The sequence below is a fragment of the Nicotiana tabacum genome, chromosome 10 (genome assembly GCF_000715075.1).
Source record: "Nicotiana tabacum cultivar K326 chromosome 10, ASM71507v2, whole genome shotgun sequence".
Lineage (NCBI taxonomy): Eukaryota > Viridiplantae > Streptophyta > Magnoliopsida > Solanales > Solanaceae > Nicotiana > Nicotiana tabacum.
In genome coordinates, this window is record NC_134089.1 from 66,055,199 (window position 1) to 66,073,357 (window position 18,159).

General features: G+C 38.0%; 2 protein-coding genes across 2 annotated transcripts; both read right to left on the reverse strand.

Annotated features, from left to right (window-relative positions):
- Positions 1–4,797: 4,797 nt before the first annotated feature.
- On the reverse strand, positions 4,798–5,799 carry LOC107825187 (uncharacterized). The gene has a single exon (XM_016652017.2). The coding sequence runs from the start codon at positions 5,797–5,799 to the stop codon at positions 4,798–4,800; it is 1,002 nt and encodes a 333-aa protein (XP_016507503.1).
- A 1,759-nt stretch (positions 5,800–7,558) lies between these two features.
- LOC107825189 (uncharacterized) lies at positions 7,559–14,441 on the reverse strand. The gene is made up of 7 exons (XM_016652018.2): positions 13,732–14,441; positions 12,410–12,589; positions 12,145–12,270; positions 9,488–9,691; positions 8,694–8,858; positions 8,110–8,289; positions 7,559–8,031 (listed from the first exon to the last, which is right to left on the reverse strand). Exons 1-7 carry the CDS (start codon positions 14,098–14,100, stop codon positions 7,894–7,896), a joined length of 1,362 nt encoding a protein of 453 aa, XP_016507504.2. The 5' UTR covers positions 14,101–14,441; the 3' UTR covers positions 7,559–7,893.
- Positions 14,442–18,159: the final 3,718 nt, after the last annotated feature.

Here is an 18,159-nt window from a genome sequence, read left to right on the forward strand (position 1 = left end):
CAGAAACAAACACGAGGAAAATAGTTAATAGGGGATCGAGGCGTTAATTCTTAAAAAGACCGGCCGGATCGTTACACATACTCGGGGAGTAACCTTTCGAACAAGTTCAAAAGGTTTATCGGGAAATAAGTCCAAGAGACATACCCGAAGGCTATGGCCATATTAAAGGCTACTGCCATATTAAAGACTACGGTCGTGTAAAAGGCTACGGCCGAAATAATGCGGCTCAGAGACATCCGACTTCCGCCATAATTAAAAGCCTTCAAATACTTCGCAAACCGATTAAACTCGGCTACCCTCGGTAAAAGAAAAAAGGGCTTCGATAAAATTAGCCTTCGAATAATTTAAAGGATTCGATAACATCAGCCTTCAAAAAAAGCCACAAGAGGTATTAACACGAACGGGCTCTGATCGATTGAACCCTCGAGAAACCAACGGGTACAAAAAACACATGCTAAGACATAAAGAAATTTTCACTAAGTCTTTTAGCCAAAAAGAGAAAAAGTATAGCCGTCTTAGAGGCCGAATTGGCCCAACTTAAAGAGCCTAAGGGCCAATATAAAAAACCCTAAGGACTAACTTTACTTCGAGATCGAGCAAATCCTCACTCGACTATAAAGCCTAAGGGATATTTTCATTTCGAGTTCGAGCAAGTACTCACTCGACTACTAAGCCAAGGGGCTACCCGAGTTTGAGAAAATTCTCACTCGGGGACTATCCATAAAGCCTATGGGCTAACTTCATTTCAAGTTCGAGCAGGTCCTCACTCAATCATAAAAGCCCAAGGGCTATCTTAACCCAAGTTAAAGCAAACCCTCACTGGGGGACTATCCATAAGCCTATGGGCTAACTTCAATTCGAGTTCAAGCAAGTCCTCACTCGATCATAAAAGCCCAAGGGCTATCTTAACCCGAGTTCGAGCAAACCCTCACTCGAGGACTATCCGTAAAAACTATGGGCTAACTTCATTTCGAGTTCGAGTAAGTGCTCACTTGACTACTAAGCCCAAGGGCTACCCCAATTCGAGAAAATTCTCAATCGAGGACTATCTTTCAAGCCCAAGGGCCACCTCATCTCAAGTTCGAGCATGTCCTCATTTGGCCATAAGGCCTAAGGGCTATTTTCATTTCAAGTTCAAGCGTGCACTCACTCGAATATCAAGCCCGAGATCTATCTTACCTCATCGACTGTTGAGCCTAAAACTCAAGTTCAATGGTCATTCGGGGACCATTGATCAGAAACGTTTGAGGGCATAACTTATTATCAGCCATTACCATCTCAAACTTTGGACATTCAAAAGGAATTTTATGATAAGGCGCTTTGACCTGCACAAAAGGGTAACGGATTCAGAATCCATGGAAGGAAAAAGGCTTTGTATAAACCTTTTTACAAGAGCTATAGGTCACGACAAGAGTTCCTCGCAAGGGCCGATCAGCCTCAAAAGCAAAAAATTACTAAGAGCACGAAACCTAAGCGGCACGGTCCTTATCGCCAGAAGTGTCTTCTCTCTCAGAACCTTCCCTGCTGCCGGACTTGCTAAAAGTTCTTGGAGTTCTCCTCGAGAAAGGCCAACTTCCAAGCTCTCGTTTCCTCAGTCGCTTACGTCACGATGATGATGTCGTGGCAAATCGGGATAAAGATTAAGGACTCAATTCATTTCTTGTCGTTACACTCTAAGAAACGCGAGGACTATTTATATATGTTAGAAATCGGGGCTACCCAATTTCGTGGGCTCGAGGGTCACTTCAAGACTGAGATCGAAATAGACTAGGAGCGAGCTCGATGTATACGGTCAAAATCATATGCATCCAACTTTGTAGGCTCGAGATGTCGCATCGAGGACAAAAGTTCGATATAGACCAAGCTTGGGCTCGAAGGTAGAATAAGAGGCTCGAAGACCTAAATATTCGAGGAACATCGGAGCCAAGTACGACCGACTCCGAAACAATGTCATTATGAGTTTGTTACTGAAGGACAAGATTCCCGCTACGTCCCTAGATTATGGCGTAAATTTCATAATAGATTTGTACGAATTAGTACAAATCCGTACTAGGCGGTTATACAATTGTTCCCAATAAGATTCCTTACTGTAAATAGAAATGTACCATATTTTAGGGTTCTCCTATTATATAAGGGGGACCCCAATCATTTGCAAAGATCATCTGATCAATGGCAAAGAATATACTATCCTACTTTTCTCTCTTACTATTCATCAGAATTGTCCTTTACATTTATTGTTCTTACTTCATTGCTCTTAATTCATCTCGAGGCTACTAAGCTCGGGGTCACCACTGTTGAGTAACATTGGTTTGGTTCACTTATTTATTGTTTTGACATTACACGTATAACACACGTGAGAAGAGACTGGCAACTCTTAAAATAGAGTAAATAACTTGTTATAATAGGTTAAATTACAATGATATCATCAAAATTCTTAACCTTATAATGTAAAACCATTATTTATTTGGTTCTTTGTTTTCGGTTTAAGGAAGGTCACTTCCTCTTTCTTGAAGCAACAGTTTTGGAACTTCAAGACCACGTTACGTTGGTGAATATCTTGAAGTATTTACAGTTGTAAAGGATGTGTAAAAGCAACGTCTAAGCTAGTAATCACCAAAGGTGATAACACAAAGTAAATAGAATGTATACCAGAACTGAAAAACACAAAGAAAGTGGTGAAAAAAATTGAATTAAATGTTAGAAAAATCTTGAATCCGGATTACCAGATGATGCTAAAAACTTTTGTCAAGGCAAATGAGTATATATGATCTATGGCAGATATTCATTCTCAACTTCTTAGACAAGCAATCAATAAAACCAAAGCAAAAAATGGCTCAGCAATAGTGTAGAAAAAAAGGCTTTTTTTGTTAGTCTTTCACACATTTCCAGATACTGATCAGTATACCAATATTTGGATGATACTTCAATCTTCCAACATGTATGCATTTATGTTTTATTGATCCAATGATTAGTCAAGGTTAAAGAAGGCACAATTGAATCATCATATGTTCAAAAATATAACAAACAAGTTGTACCTAAGTAAGCAAGTCAGCATATGAATTAGTGTTTTAAATGCTGCGAGAAATGATTATACACTATGTATTTCTTGTCACTTGGGTGAATAGTTTTTGTGTAACCTAAAGCACATAATCATTCTACGTCAACAGTCTAGTTGGAGCTTCCAATGGCAATGGCGCCTCTGTGTTCTCTAACAAGGGCTCAACAACTCCTGCCAACCTCTCTCTTATTTCGAATAATCTATACTTTTTAACAATAACAACCAATATTCCCAAGAGACCAAATATTAGAAATAGCGATGAAATAGTCCACGCTTTAGAGTTGAACTTTTGATGATTATGATCATCGGCAGTAGGAGAAGGACTCGGGGCAATTCCATCAGCTGTGGGAGAAGGACTCGGAGCAATTCCACCAGCTGTGGGAGAAGGACTTGAGGCAATTCCATCATCTGTAGGAGAGGGACTCGGGGCAATATTATCAGTTGTGGGAGAAGGACTCGGGGCAATTCCACCAGCTGTGGGAGAAGGACTCGGAGCAATTTTATCAGATGCAGGAGAAGGACTTGGAGCACTAGGAGGAGGACTTGGAGCAACTTTCACCTCAGCAACTATAGCAAAATGGCCTTGTATTCTGGTTAAACAAATATTTCCATCTGTGACATCCCCAAATTCGACCAAATTATTTGAGTAGAAATAAACACACTTGGGCAAAGACCCTTGTGGTGCAGGCTGCACATTGTGGAACTTGATAGTGATAGGATCTTCCGATGCTAAAATATCTAATTCTGGTACATTTTTAGCATACAAATCATAAGCATCATAAGCCAAGATACCCAAAAGCGGAGTTAGATAAGTGTAACCAGGCAAAGGATAATAAAAAGAGGACCAATTAGCCAAGTTTTGGTAAACCAGAACAAGTTTCCTTGCATATGGTTCCTCAATGACCCCAGAAGGGATAAGGAATTCTTTATAATACCCATACGATCTCCATTTTAAGCTGTATCTTGTAAGCATCAATGCTGAAATTTTAATTCCTGGCAAGTTACAAGGGACATATGCATCATAAGGAACACCAGTTCTGACTCTTGGCCACCTCAATTCCCTGAATGCATATTGCTGAAGTAAGGAATCAAGTGAGTTTTTAGCAGATGAGTCTGAAGTAATTGATTCAGATCCAACCACAGTAGCAATTAGAAAACAGAGAATTATGTAGAAATAACCTGTTGAATTCATCAGAAATTTGGACAAAGGGGAGCCTAAAAAGGGAATATAATTTGGAATAGGATGTTTGGAAATGGAATACATTTGAGCTGCAGCATTCAAGAAAGTCAACTTTTAACGTGCTAGGCTGTTTATTTGTTTGATTCTTTATTTTCGGTTTAAGTAAGGTCACTTCCCTTTTCTTCAAGCATCAATTTTGGAACTTCCAGACCACGTTGGGTCAACTCAATTTTGATTAATTTACCATTGTTTAAAACAAAATAAAATAAGGGACTGGGGAGGAGGAGTTGGCCAACTCAGCTTTTTTCTTTTCTCATTACCCCTTACTCTCGAAAAGCTAAGCCACTAATGTCGTGTTGAAGGTTGGACCTCATCAAAATCAGCAAAGCTAAGGTTGATTTTGATTAAATTTACAATTGTAAAGCATTTGTGGTAGGCTGATAGCAAAGTCTAAGATGGTATTCATCAAAGGTGGTAAAACAAAGAAAATAGAATGTACACCAGAATTCAAAGATACAAAATCAAAGTGCAGAAAAGAATTGAATTAAATGAGTATGATCTATGGCAGATATTCATTCTCTAACAAAGGTCTTGTACGAGTCTGTGAAGCCACTGGTGCCTTAGTATTCCCAACTCTTGTCATCAGCAATGGCACACCTCTTTCTGCTGCCTCTTCCATTCTCCCAATCTTTTTCTGCTTATCACACTTGTTTACACAAGCAATCAATAAAACCAAGAAAACCAAAGCCACAAATCCGCCAACCACTGATCCAAAAATTACCCATTTTTTTCTATCACCACTTTTGCCATTACTACTACTGCCACTACCTCCACTGCCAGGTTCTGGCTCAGCAGCAGTGAACTCAACCACTATAGCAAAATGGCCTTGTTTGGTAGTCTTGCAAATATTTCCACTAATCACATTGTCAAATTCCACTGCACCATCCAAATTAAAGTAGACACACTTAGCCATTGGCATTGGCATTGGCTTTACACTAGAAAAATTAACCAAAATGGGCTTCTCTGATGCTCTGATATCCAACTCTGGCAGATTTTTAGCTAATAAATTGGAAGCATCATAAGATAAAATACCCAAAACTGGTGTTAGATAAGTGTAACCAGGTAAAGGATAATACAAACTGGACCAATTGCCTAAATTGTGATATACTAAAACAAGCCTCTCTACATAAGGCTGCTCCAAAACACCAATTGGGATATGAAATTCTTCATATCTGCTAACACCCCTTCTCCTCATGCTTCCACTTCTCAGCCTCAGAGCACCAACTTTTATACCACTGAAATTGGAAGGCACATTGCCATTGTAAGGAATCCCAGTTCTTGGCCTAACAAATGCTCTGAAAGCATAATCTTGAAGTACTGAATCAAGCAAACGTGCTGAAAATTCTGCATTTGTTGATTCAGCATTCAGCACTGGCAGAAGAAGGATAATGTAGAGAAGAAATGCAACAAAAAACATTAGAGAGTGAAGATCTGCGTGAAATTTCTCTTGATGAACTGCAATTTGGAAGCTGCAGGAAAAGTTTCCATCCTTGTGAGACATACAAAAATGATTTTTTTAGGGCAGGAGAGAGATTACAACAATCTTGTATGCACCCATATTCACAAGTGTGGATTATTTTCTACAGAAACGTAGTTGTCATTAGGATATTAAGGAGGAAAACCACAAGCACAAAATTTTGGAAAGTAAAAAAAAAAAAAGATCTGGTGGTGATTAATTATAACGGGTAATGGAGTAAATGGTATGCAAGTAATTAATGAGTATATGAAAAAGGAAAGCAAATAAATGGGGAGCAACAACCATACAATACAGCTGTATCTAGAGAAGAGTCCACCGCATTTTATGTGCATTTACTCGAAAGTAAAGCCAGTCATATTCAGACAATTCAGCAATATATATTATAGATTAGACCATCAAGGTGAAAATGGGGACCTCAACTCTTGCCTGTTGAGACATGGGAGCTTCTGCACACGTGACAATACCAATGCTTCACTACAGAATATATGGACTCTTGACTCTCAACTTGACTTATGGACGACCATTTTTGAATCAAGTATAAATGGAGCTAGATATACATTTTAGAACTTAGTCTTTCAACTCGAAACCCACAGCCGTTTAAATCTCAATGAGTTTGCAGATTTAGCAGGACTTAGTTTGTCGGATAAAATCCTACATATATGTGAATATATACCGTGAGAACATATATAACTCAGTTTAAATCTTGGATCTGTCATTGTTAATTACCTAGAACATGTGACTGAGTACATATGCTCTGTGTAACTTGGTATCTCTAAAAGATATTTGTTAATGGACTTTAGGACATTGTTCTGAACAAACGGAATATAGAAGAAAGTTCAAGTGAGGGGGAAAGGACAGGACACTCACTCTAAGAACACTCTCAAGTAGAACCTTCTCCATTTCCTTGTTGCCTATGTACAATTGTTTAGTTATTTGTGTTTTTTTCTTGAAATGAAGCAGCAAGATAAAGAGCTACCATCCAACACCACCGATCGTACAGGGTGCACCGTTGTTACCATTTTGTCATTCACCAGAGTTCCGCCCCACTCCCCGAAAGTTGAAAAGAGGAAAAGTAATTCATGGGGTTGGAAGAAAAGGACTCAACGAAGCAACAATTTTCATTCACATGTGGCACCATGAACATCCCGACAAGAAGTCGCTACATACAATGGTTTGTGCCTTGTGAAGTAAGGGGGGGGGGGGGGCATTTTCACTTCCAAGATAACATTATGCCCTTCCTGAGGTTCCTTGGAAGAGTGACGTAAGACTAAGCAACCAATATCAGTGCGGTTGTTGTGTGCCAACTGAGGTCCCCTCCGTACGATAGAAGAGATTGACAGTGCCATACGGAAACCAATGACAAGCAATTGTAGAAGCTAAAATGAGAATTGAGAATGAAAGTTTGATTACACTAATAAAAGCTATTACAAAAGGCTACGCGGTGTCGAGGGGGAGAGACACCAGTACAGAGAAATGTTTGCTTGCTTGATCCCCTAATAATGCTTAAAAAAAGATAAATTACATGACTAGACCTATGTAAGCCGTAGAAGCACATTGAAAGCAAATGAAATGAAACTACTCTATATTTAGATTAATCGAACTTCACATGCCGAACTGGTGTCAGGCAAGACTTCCACCATAAAAAGGATAATAATCATTATGCACAAGGAACTGCCAATTTTTTTAAAGAAATAAAATTTAACTACTCAAAACTCAACTCTAATTTAAGTAGTTCGCCAACCATTTTCAAACCAATTTGGACAACATAAAGAGTGGAACAGACTAAAGTCAATTACAGAAGCATTATATTAATTCTCCATGTTAATATACATTTGCAAAACGACCTCCATCTTGTTGCAGAGAGAACCAGCAAACTTACGGCATAACTTAACAAGCCACCTTTCACCTTTCCCCCCATCCCCAGTGCATTCTTCTTTTCCAACCCCAAAAATAGTCTAAAAAAGAAAAGAAAAGATAAATGATACCAAAAGGTTAATAGTTATACATATTTCAGTTTCAGGATGGCCAGGTTCAACCAACATAAATCACACTGTAACACCCATTCACACTTCGTTTTGGAGATCAGACGCACACGCAATACATTCCAAGAACGGAAAATCAATGTCTTCCTGAATCATCTTCAGCAGGAATTTGGATAAAAGAGCTCAAAGAGGTGACATCACACGAAACCTCCATGGGCTCCGAGGATGACACAGGATGAGATGATATATCCTTGGTCACTTGTGGACTCACAACCTGGGGTGAGAGGAGCTAATTAGCTTGAAGAAGATAGAAAATATGCAGCGATAATAGCATATCAAGGTAAGTCTGTACCTTTATGGGGTACACTTCAGTCACCTCTTCACTATTTTCATCGAGGTAGACGACATCCTGCATGGTGAGCTGGTGGTATTCAACAATCTCCCTCAAGAAACGGTTCTCCCGTGTTAGGACTGAGTTCTCTTGAGCCAACCTAGCCTTCTCTGCCAAAAGAGTCTCGAGCTGGAGCCTTATCTGTATGTGCATATCACAACCACAAGTATTTCCATCAATACAAACTTTTCGAAAAGAACAGAAATCTGCAAGAAGTGCACAAGAAAAAGCAGGCACGACTGCTTATTACTGCATGCCATGAATTATGGGCACAAAGCGAAATGATCCACCCTAACAAACCCCATAAAAGCAGGTCCAGTAAATCCCTGTGCCATTGGACACAAAGATCAACATATATTGAAAGTTTAGCTGCCAACGTATGCAGCTAGGAAACATAAAATTGCAAAAGTCAATTGCCTTAACCATCAAATGAAATGAACAAAGATATTGAATTGGTTTATTTCAAACTTTCTGTTATTGTTTTGTGTTTTTACTTATTCTGCAAATTATTCTCCTTTGACATAAAGAAGGGAGAGTGGGAATACCAAATCATCATCTTCAGGATTGTCGCCCTTTTCACGACTCACTCGAAGAATCCTATTTTCTTCTTCCAGCTGCGCACAACGTTCTTTAGCAAAAGCTAGGTCAGCTTTCACAGTCTTCAGCTCCCGAAGAAGAAGCTTTGCTTTTGCAGCCATTGCCATTGCAACCTGTAACCCAAAACAGACATATCAGCATCTCACAACTAAAATATGTAATTTCCAAGGCATAAAACCAGCATTCAGGAGCATCCATAGAAACTTCCTTCTCTAGGATCTTCACTGATCTTAAGGCCAGCACAGTCAGAGAGATTAAATTCTTTAAAAAAAACTCAGTACAAGTTCCTGGATCAACAATATCTTGGGGTAGATAATACAATGAGATGCCAGCATATTACCTATTCTATATTTCCATAACGATGGTGAACAGTATGTTTCGCATTCTAATGTTGACAAAGAAAGTATGAAATCTGAATAATGAAAGAACCCCTTAATCCACAAGATCCAGAGAAAATATTGAAAGCTGGGAATCTTCTGGATCCAATCAGTTAACAAAAAGAAACAATAAAAGAATAAAAGCAGGTAACATCTCTAGGTCTGACAAAGTCATGCACTTGCACAGATAAGCACATAAGCACATCAAAGCCACCAAGTGACTTCCAGTGACATAAATTAAATCTGTTGGACTACTTGCTTCTTAGTAGCAAAGCGACGAAATCAATAAAATTAGAATCGAGCATGTAAACCACTAGAGCATTGTAATTTATTGCTAAACCAGTGTCACACATTTGCCACCTTACGTCGCGAGATGCCTTGAGTTGAGTTTCTAAATCTGTCTGCGTCTGGGGATGCATGTGGGTCCGTGTCAGAGGTTGCTGACGTGTACCACTAATATTTGATGCATTATTCTGCGGAACAGAGCTGCCATCTTTTTTCCTTATTTGCAGCTTTCGGGTTTCCTGAATGATATCTGCAGTACGATTCTCCACAACTGCAAGACCCTCCTGTAAAAGTAAATCCAGATATTCAGTTTTAATAAGAAAATCGGCATCATCCAAACTGCTATTAAGCAAAGCGAGGCAGGAGGTGGGTGCTGAAGCCAATATTGATCGTTACGAGGCAACACAATATACTTGAGTGCACATAAAGAATAATAATAACATCATAACCTTAACCCAAAGAAGAACAGGCATTGGAAAATGTTCTATCTGTTGCTGCTATTAATATATTTAAACAACTAGGTGATGACAATATCAAAAAAGAAAAACTCTGATGGAACAAAAGTAATAGAAGTGTAGCAGCAAACCATGCTATTGGATAACAGTTGAGCAAAAATATTTGCACACACTGCTTTGGAGTCCAAACTTAGTAGTCCATCCTCAGTAAGGCAAAAATTGTAAGTACGAAGTGTTCTTAAAATAGCACTTAGCAGTAAATGATGTTAACTACCTGATTAAAAATAACAGATCCAAAGTCCCTTTTTGATAAAAATATGGTAAGAAAGCATGTTTGCCTCGCTAGTACAGTGCAATATAAGTATTAAAGCATATTGATGATGAAAAGCCCGTGTTAGCAGTTTCTTGTCTTGCAAAATGGCAAATGAAGATGCTCAACACATTGAATATGCCTCACGCAAACATTTAATACATATGCAATAATATAAATCCAGAGGAATTTTTTCTAAGCACAAAAATTCAGATTCAGCACAACTAAAGTTCGTCTCACTTATTATGAATTTGTTTATATCTTTTAGTTTTTTTTTTAGTGTCAGAAAATAGCTGCTTGCATCAACAGAAGTTGGAAAAAAGCATTATCATTGAGCCATTTGCAGCTCATAATCCATTTATCTGCAATTCAGTCAATACCGAAGCTTGTACTCCATTTCTTTTCCTCAGGAACTTTAATGCTATCACTAGAAATTACCATCTCCTGTCAAAACCTATTGGGTGCTAGCTTTAAGATCACCCCCATTGCCTGAAACCACTACTTGCACCCCTCAAATGATATAATTTTAAATTCACAACCCAGCTCCCTCACACCACCCACCCACCACCCTTTTATCAACAGCAGATAAATGACTTAGTACTGATGAATCTGAGGCAGTTAGCTACAAGGTTTTCTACTGTCACATAAGAAAAACATTTATCAGGCTTTTAAATTGGCTAGTCGCATTTATGAATGAAAGAACTAAAGCCTATATTGCAACATAATGTGCAATTTTCTTCCTAACAAAACTGAGCTACTTAGCTTCTGACGTTGTTGAAAATAGAAGTTATTCTAAAATACCTAAAATCTATTGGAATAAATACGAGCATCGCAAAAAGACAAACACAGTGGAAGCAAAGGATTCATATTGGTGATAACAACTAGTTAATTAGGGTTTAGTTGTCGTTGTTACACTTATGATAGGTCCAATGTTTGTCAAGCTATGTTGCACGGACTCTTCAAAATCCCTGTTGCATCCGCGTCGACACAGATGGGTGTGGTTCCGTATCGAATATGGTTAACCGATTTTGGGTACTTTAACCAAAGCTATGGAAAAATTATTTTTAACTGCATATTGATTTACAACATTAAAACAAAAGCTAGGGTATATTTGAAGCAGGTATGCCACCGTTGGGGAAAACCTTGAATGGATCATGCAATTCTTGCGTCTTTTTTTTTTCTTTTTGGAGGAGAGAAGTAGAGAGCTTCAAAGAGGGATTTGCAGAAGACAAGCATTCGACGAGGGGAATTGGGGAAAGTGCAGGGGGTAATTAAGTTCCTAAATGAGACTTTATATTGGAGTTTATCTACTAAAAAATATTATACCATTTGTTCTTCCCTATAAGCAAATCAATGTAGTGAAAGCATGACACGTTTGCTAAACCATCAACAATTTTATTTCTATAAGAATTAGAGTGCCAATCCAAAACTATAAAAATCAATATATAATTGTAAATGAAGATAATTGTGCAATTATTATAGTATTGACAAATTTTATAATTTAAACCTATTTTATAACTCTAGTTTTAGATATTTGAGTTATTTTTAGCCGTATCTGTATCCGTACTCCCGAATCTTGAAATTTTCATCATGAAGGATCTCACCTCTAGATCCGCACCCATATCAGATACCCGCACCCAAGTCCGAGCAACTTAGTTGTCAAGAGCCGTTCTATTGTGGTTAAAGAGTTGTATGTACATACAGGGATAAGCGTGAAATTTAAGAACCTCTAGCTTTATATGCAATATATATTAACTATTTATTACTGGAATGAAATTGACCTGAATGGAGCATGACAGTAACAATCCACATACACCACTAAATTAATTTGGGTTTGAGGCATCATGATTGATAAAAGTTTTTATTTACATCTCATATCCACACAACTATTACATTAAAAAGGTAAAAAAAAAAAAAATAAGTGGCATGTCTTGATGGCAAATATTGGAAGAAACTTCATATAAAAGCATACCTCAAAAGCATTCCCGATGGTCCCACCAATATAATTAAGGGAAGATGTAAGAGCATCTAGTCCCTTCTGAAATTTATGGCCCTCAACTTTTTTACGGCTTCCAGGCAATTGTTTTCTGTCATATTGCTGCAATGTATGAAATAAAGGTGCAAGTTTTAGAATCTGTAATCCCAAAAGCTATCTCATAGACTATTACCACATAGACAAAGACAACATTTTGCAACACTGAATCATAAAATTTTCAATTTCAACAAAAATTACTTACCTCACCAATGGTCGCACTATCAGGCATATGCTGCATCCTTGTTCTTACTTCGCTTACATGCGGTTGATCTGTATTATTATCATCAATGATCGATTTAGCTTTCCTAGCCAATACTCCCCAAATCCCTTGTTTGGTTTCACCCAAGTTTTTCATTGACGTATACTCATAGTTGGACGAATCCTGCATTTAAGAAGAGTAATCTTACAGCAACAAGACATCCATTTCAATGGTAAAAGACACAATGAGAAAGTCAAACAACGGATAACAAGATCAGTTAACTTCTGTGAGTCACTTTCTGCCCAACCCTTTACCCTTTCTCACCATCCCCCCAGCTGGTGGCACGATCCTTTCTCATTCCCCATTCCTCTCCATTTTTTTCCTCCCAAGAACGTGGACGCATGATCCTTTTTTCATGTAATCTAAGGCTAGGACTTGAAATTGCAGATGGAGAAAAGAAAATCTGTATTACTGGACTTATAATCCCCAACACCCCCCCCCCCCCAAGAGAAAAAAGAACAACACCGAACTCTATAACAGACATATCGTTACTGTATTCCTATTTACATGTAGCAAAAGGAAAATTGAATGTCAACTTTAATTTACATATCAGAGATGACATATCTAGTTATAGACCCATAACAACCAAAAGAAACCGGACGATCAATTTTACATTTTACAGAGGAAATGCTAAAAGTCCTCCTTCCGTATTTTCCTATAAAACCACTCCTAGACCTTCAGGCGTACAATTACGTAACATTACAATTATATACTTGCGTAGGTATAAGGAAAAGCAAGATAAAAAAACAACACTTATCACTATTACTTGTATCACCAATTTAAAAGTATATCTCAACATCATAAAAGTGAGTTCTTTTCTTAACAACAGATTAAGGTTCGTTTTTTTAATGACGGTGGTGTCCAAGCCATAATGCTCTCATCTCGATTCCACTGGGTACCTGCCACCTCTCTGTAGCACAAGTACGCTAACTCTGTCCATCAAGGCTAGGCAAATGGGACCACTTTATTAACCACTAGGCCACACCCTTCAGACCTCATGGTTATTTTCCTCCTCCTACTTCATAGACCACTAGGTTACATCCTTGGTGGCGGCAGATTAAGGTTCATCTTAACAGGTATTTCTACTATGAAAACAAAAGCAACATATAGCTGCCTAAATTCTCCAAAAAGATACTAAGTGTCTGAAATGAGGCAAATGCCAACAACAGCAGTCGTACCAAGCATGTGAAACCGAGCAAGTAAAATGCCAAGCAAAAACTCTATCGTATTATGCTTAATAATTCTAAGGGCAAAATAGAGCTAACCTTAGCTGTCGAAACCGGAACAGAGGATCGTAACGGATTTGAGTCGCGAGGAGATGAACGAGCTGATTGACTATACGCGGAGGAGAGAGGAGATGAGTCTTTGTATGCTGATGACGGTGGTGTTGAAACCGGAGCAGAAGATCGTAACGGATTCGAGTCGCCGCGAGGAGACGAAAGAGCTGACTGACCATAAGCGGAGGAAAGAGAAGAGTCTTTGTAAGCTGATGATGCTCTTATGGCTTTAGCAGCCAATGAAGAAGCAGACGACGAAGATGAACTCTCATCCGGAAGTGGTGGTGGTGCCGGACTCTCAAAATCGCTCGTAAATGTAGAAACCTTAGGCACCTGCTGCTTTCTCCTGTAAGCCATATATATTATATCAGCTCAATTCGAGTCCTTTTTCTTGTTTGCCGCTATTACACCGCCACCGACACCAAACTGATAAGATGATTTTTTACAGTTTTACAATTCAAGGAATTGGCATCTCTCGGACTGAAATCCTAGAGAGGAAAAAGGAAATTTGATTGTATTCAGAGAGTTGAATTTCGAATAGCGCCGGTGAAAATTCCTCCGCCAATCTCCGTCGCCGGCTCCGACGAGCATCAATTATAAAAAAAATATGTCAACGCGTCCTTCTGCCAAGCTTGTATCCGAAGTAGGCCATGAGATCTGATTCGTTAAAACAACTGCTCTTTACTCCATTGAGGACTTCCGGGCCTAATGGGCCGAAATGAAATATATACTGACTTTTGGATTATGGCCCTTTGGTGAAAGTCCGACTAGATAGTACGAAGGGAAATGGGAATTTTCCTTTTTATACGATATTTAAAATTTATTTATTAAAATTGTTTTAATTTTATATACTACCCGTCCTAAATAAGGATGGCTTATAATTTATATACAATCAACTATTAGTTCCTTAATTAGGAGATGCAATTGCACCATTTTCCTTCTTTTATTCAATCTTCTCCTTTTTCCATATTCTTTGTTATCTCTCCATGTATAATTCATTATTAATACTTTAAATTAGGGGATTCAATTATAAACTTTTTTCTTTGTCATCTCTCCGTGTACAATTCATTATTATAATTTGTTGCTCCATCTAAATAAGACTCCTTTCAATTGTGTGTTTGTCTTAGCCAACATTTTTTTTATAATCTGTTGCATGTATTCTATTGTTCATTGACTGCACTACATGCTTTGAGACATTTGAACTTGGAAATGTGGAATTTGTGCTATGTATTGGAAAATGTTCGACGTGTTCTACTTCCAGCTTTTATGGGTGAGGACTTTGTTGTGGCTAATCTTTACATGTAAAACTGGAAACTGTTTGCTATTATTCTTTCATCTATCAGCATGGTATGTGATTGATATAAGCTATACTTTGTAACGATCCGATCGGTCGTTTTGTGCATTTACACTCTGCTCGGTGGTTTGAGGGTATGAGTAGCTCCGTATGATGTATTATGACTTATGTGAATCGTTGGTTTTGGTATTCAAGTTATTCAGAATAGATTTGGAAGAATGATTCTCAACTAGGAAGCTTTAAATTGGAAGAGTTGACCAAGTTTGACTTTTTAATATTTGACATCGAATTGGAGGTTTGATGGTTCTGTTAGCTCCATTGGGTGATTTCGGACTTAGGAGCGTGTCCGGATTGTGATTTGAAGGCCCATAGTCGAGTTTGGCTTGAAATGGCGAAAGTTGGATTTTTGAAAAGTTTGACCGGGAGTGGATTTTTTAAGATCGGATTCGGATTGTGGTTCCGGGAATTAAAATAACTTCGTTATGTCATTTGGGACTCGTGTGCAAAATTTGGATTCATTACGGGTTGATTTGCTATGTTTTGACACGAGTTATGGAAGTTAAAAAGTTCAAAGTTCATTAAGTTCGATTTGGGGTGCGATTCGTCATTTCGATGTTGTTATGCGTGATCAGAGGCCTCTAGTAGGTCCACGTTATATTATTGAACTTGTTGGTATATTTGGACGGAGTCCCGAGTGGCCCGGATGGGTTTCGGACGAGGCTAGGATTATTTTCGTTTCATGTTGCATTGCTGAAGGTTGCTGGTTCTGGTGTTACCGCATATGCGGAAGAATGGACGCAGATGCGAGTCCGCAGATACAGACGATTGGTCGCAGAAGCGAATGAAGGCTTGGCTGGGGAACATGCGCACCTATGCGTGTGCGTAGAAGCGGAAGCTGTGATCGCAAAAGCAGGTTTGTGCACAGAAGCGCGTTTAGTCTCGCACCTGCGCTTGCGCAGAAGCAGTGCCTGTTGTGCAGGTGCAGAATAGTAGACTGTTGATACCCAATTTTTTCCTATATATTTTAATATGCATAAATACTTTTAAAATAGCATATATATATGCATATATAAGCATGCACAAGGGTTTTATAATTTTTCTATAATTTTAAAGATTTTAAATTGATTTATTTCCTCCCATTTTACTCATAAAATCCTCGATAATTACCCCTCAAATTATTATTGTGCTAATTTAGTCATCTAAATTCTATATTTATGCCAAAATATTGTTAAAATATTTTTAATGCATTTTTATAATTGTATTTTTGCATTTTTAAAGCTAATTTGCATATAATTACAATATTAGCCTTATTAATGTACAATTACGTTTTATATGCATAAATTGATCTTCTATATTTTTAAATGTTAAATATATATTTTAAATCATTTTAGTACACAAATTATTTTCTAGGAATTATCTGTTATTCATTATAAATTATATGGGGATAAATTGGCTATTTAAAATCTAGCCAAATTGCATTTCAATTTTGGCCTTAATTGAACCCAACACCCCAGCCCAATTTCGGATTAAATAACCCAACCCAGGCCCTAAATGCACCTACCCGACCCAAAACCTATCAAATCCTGGTCGTTGATCTAAAAGATCAACGACCCTCGTTCAGTCTTGCCTTTTTTATTCCAAACGACCCCCCAACCCTAACTATTTTCCCACATCCGCCGCCCTAAGATCCTCTCCTCTCTCAGTAACTCTCAACCAAACCCTAGCCCTTCAACCGCCGACCTCTCTTCTCCGGTCATCTCCGGTGACCTCTCATCGTCTCCTAAGCCTCCAATGGCTTCTCTCATGCCATGTCTGCCTTCTCTAAGGTCTTCAAGGGCCCAGGGCCATTCCGACTTGCATCAAGGGTTCGTCACTTGTCTGTTCTTGACTACTCCAGCGTGATTTCGAGCAAAATCATGTTGTATCTGTTACGATCCTTGGGATTCTAGACATGTTCTTTCATCTCTCTATGAGTTTCTTCTGAAACCCTAATTTCTTCCTATATCTCTTAGATCTGTATAGATCTAAGATGATTTGAGTTTGTTTCTTTAATATTTTACGCTGTCCTTGGAACTCTTTTGCAAGAATCATTGATTTCAAGTGTTTTTCACCTTCTTCTAAAAATTAGGGTTTCAGAACTTCTTATAAAATATTGTTAAACTGATTCATTGTATTTAAACTTCTATTTCTTGCATATTTTTGACTGATTCTATGATTTTACAACCTCTTCAACTCGTCTATGTTGAAAGCCCTAATTTTCTAGGTTTCTTCGTTTGGTTCTGTGTATTAGCATGACTGATCGTTTCTTGTTTGAGGTTTTATGACTATCTTGCCTCGAATATGTTCCTATTGAGCTTTTAGCCTAACTTATATCACTTCTATGTGCTTGTGTCCATCTTGACTGCTCAAGACTTGCTTCTTTCTATCAGTGTTGTTTAACCTTCGTGTTTGTTATGTCTGTTGTTCTTATCTTACGCTATTTATATGTTGAACACAGAATCGTGACTTTTTTTTTGATTGATTCTGGATTTCCTATTTTATGGTTTGATTGGAAGACCTTCCTTTAAACCTTCGATTCCTACTCTTTATATTCAAATTGATTGATTTGCTTACCTTGTCCGCATTAGTATTTTATTCCTACTGATTATCTCCTTAATTAGAGTTTTCTAAACTTAGCCCTAATTATTTACCCTATACTTACTGAATTTGAAATTTTTCCTTATTGGTCATACATTTATTTCTTTCCTTATTTGTTACTCGTTCTTACCGTTTGAACGGATTCCCTTAACTTATGGGAATACTTGTACTGATTTTACTCTAATTGGTTCTAAGTTCCATAATTACTATACTTTTGTGATTCTTGCCTTATTTTACCTAGTTTCGAACTACTATATATACCTACTTTCTCATTGACACAAACACTAACAGATTGGTTCAAAAAACTCTCTCTTTCATACTAAAAACTTTCTGCTCTCTATTGTGTTACTTACTACTGTCTAAAGTCAGCCGGCTGCAAGCCAAGGCTAACTACTGGTTTCTCTTTCACTTTGTGCTTACTATCACCTTACCGGTAGTTCCAATTTTAATTCAAGTCCCAAAACAATATGCTTCTCATATTACTT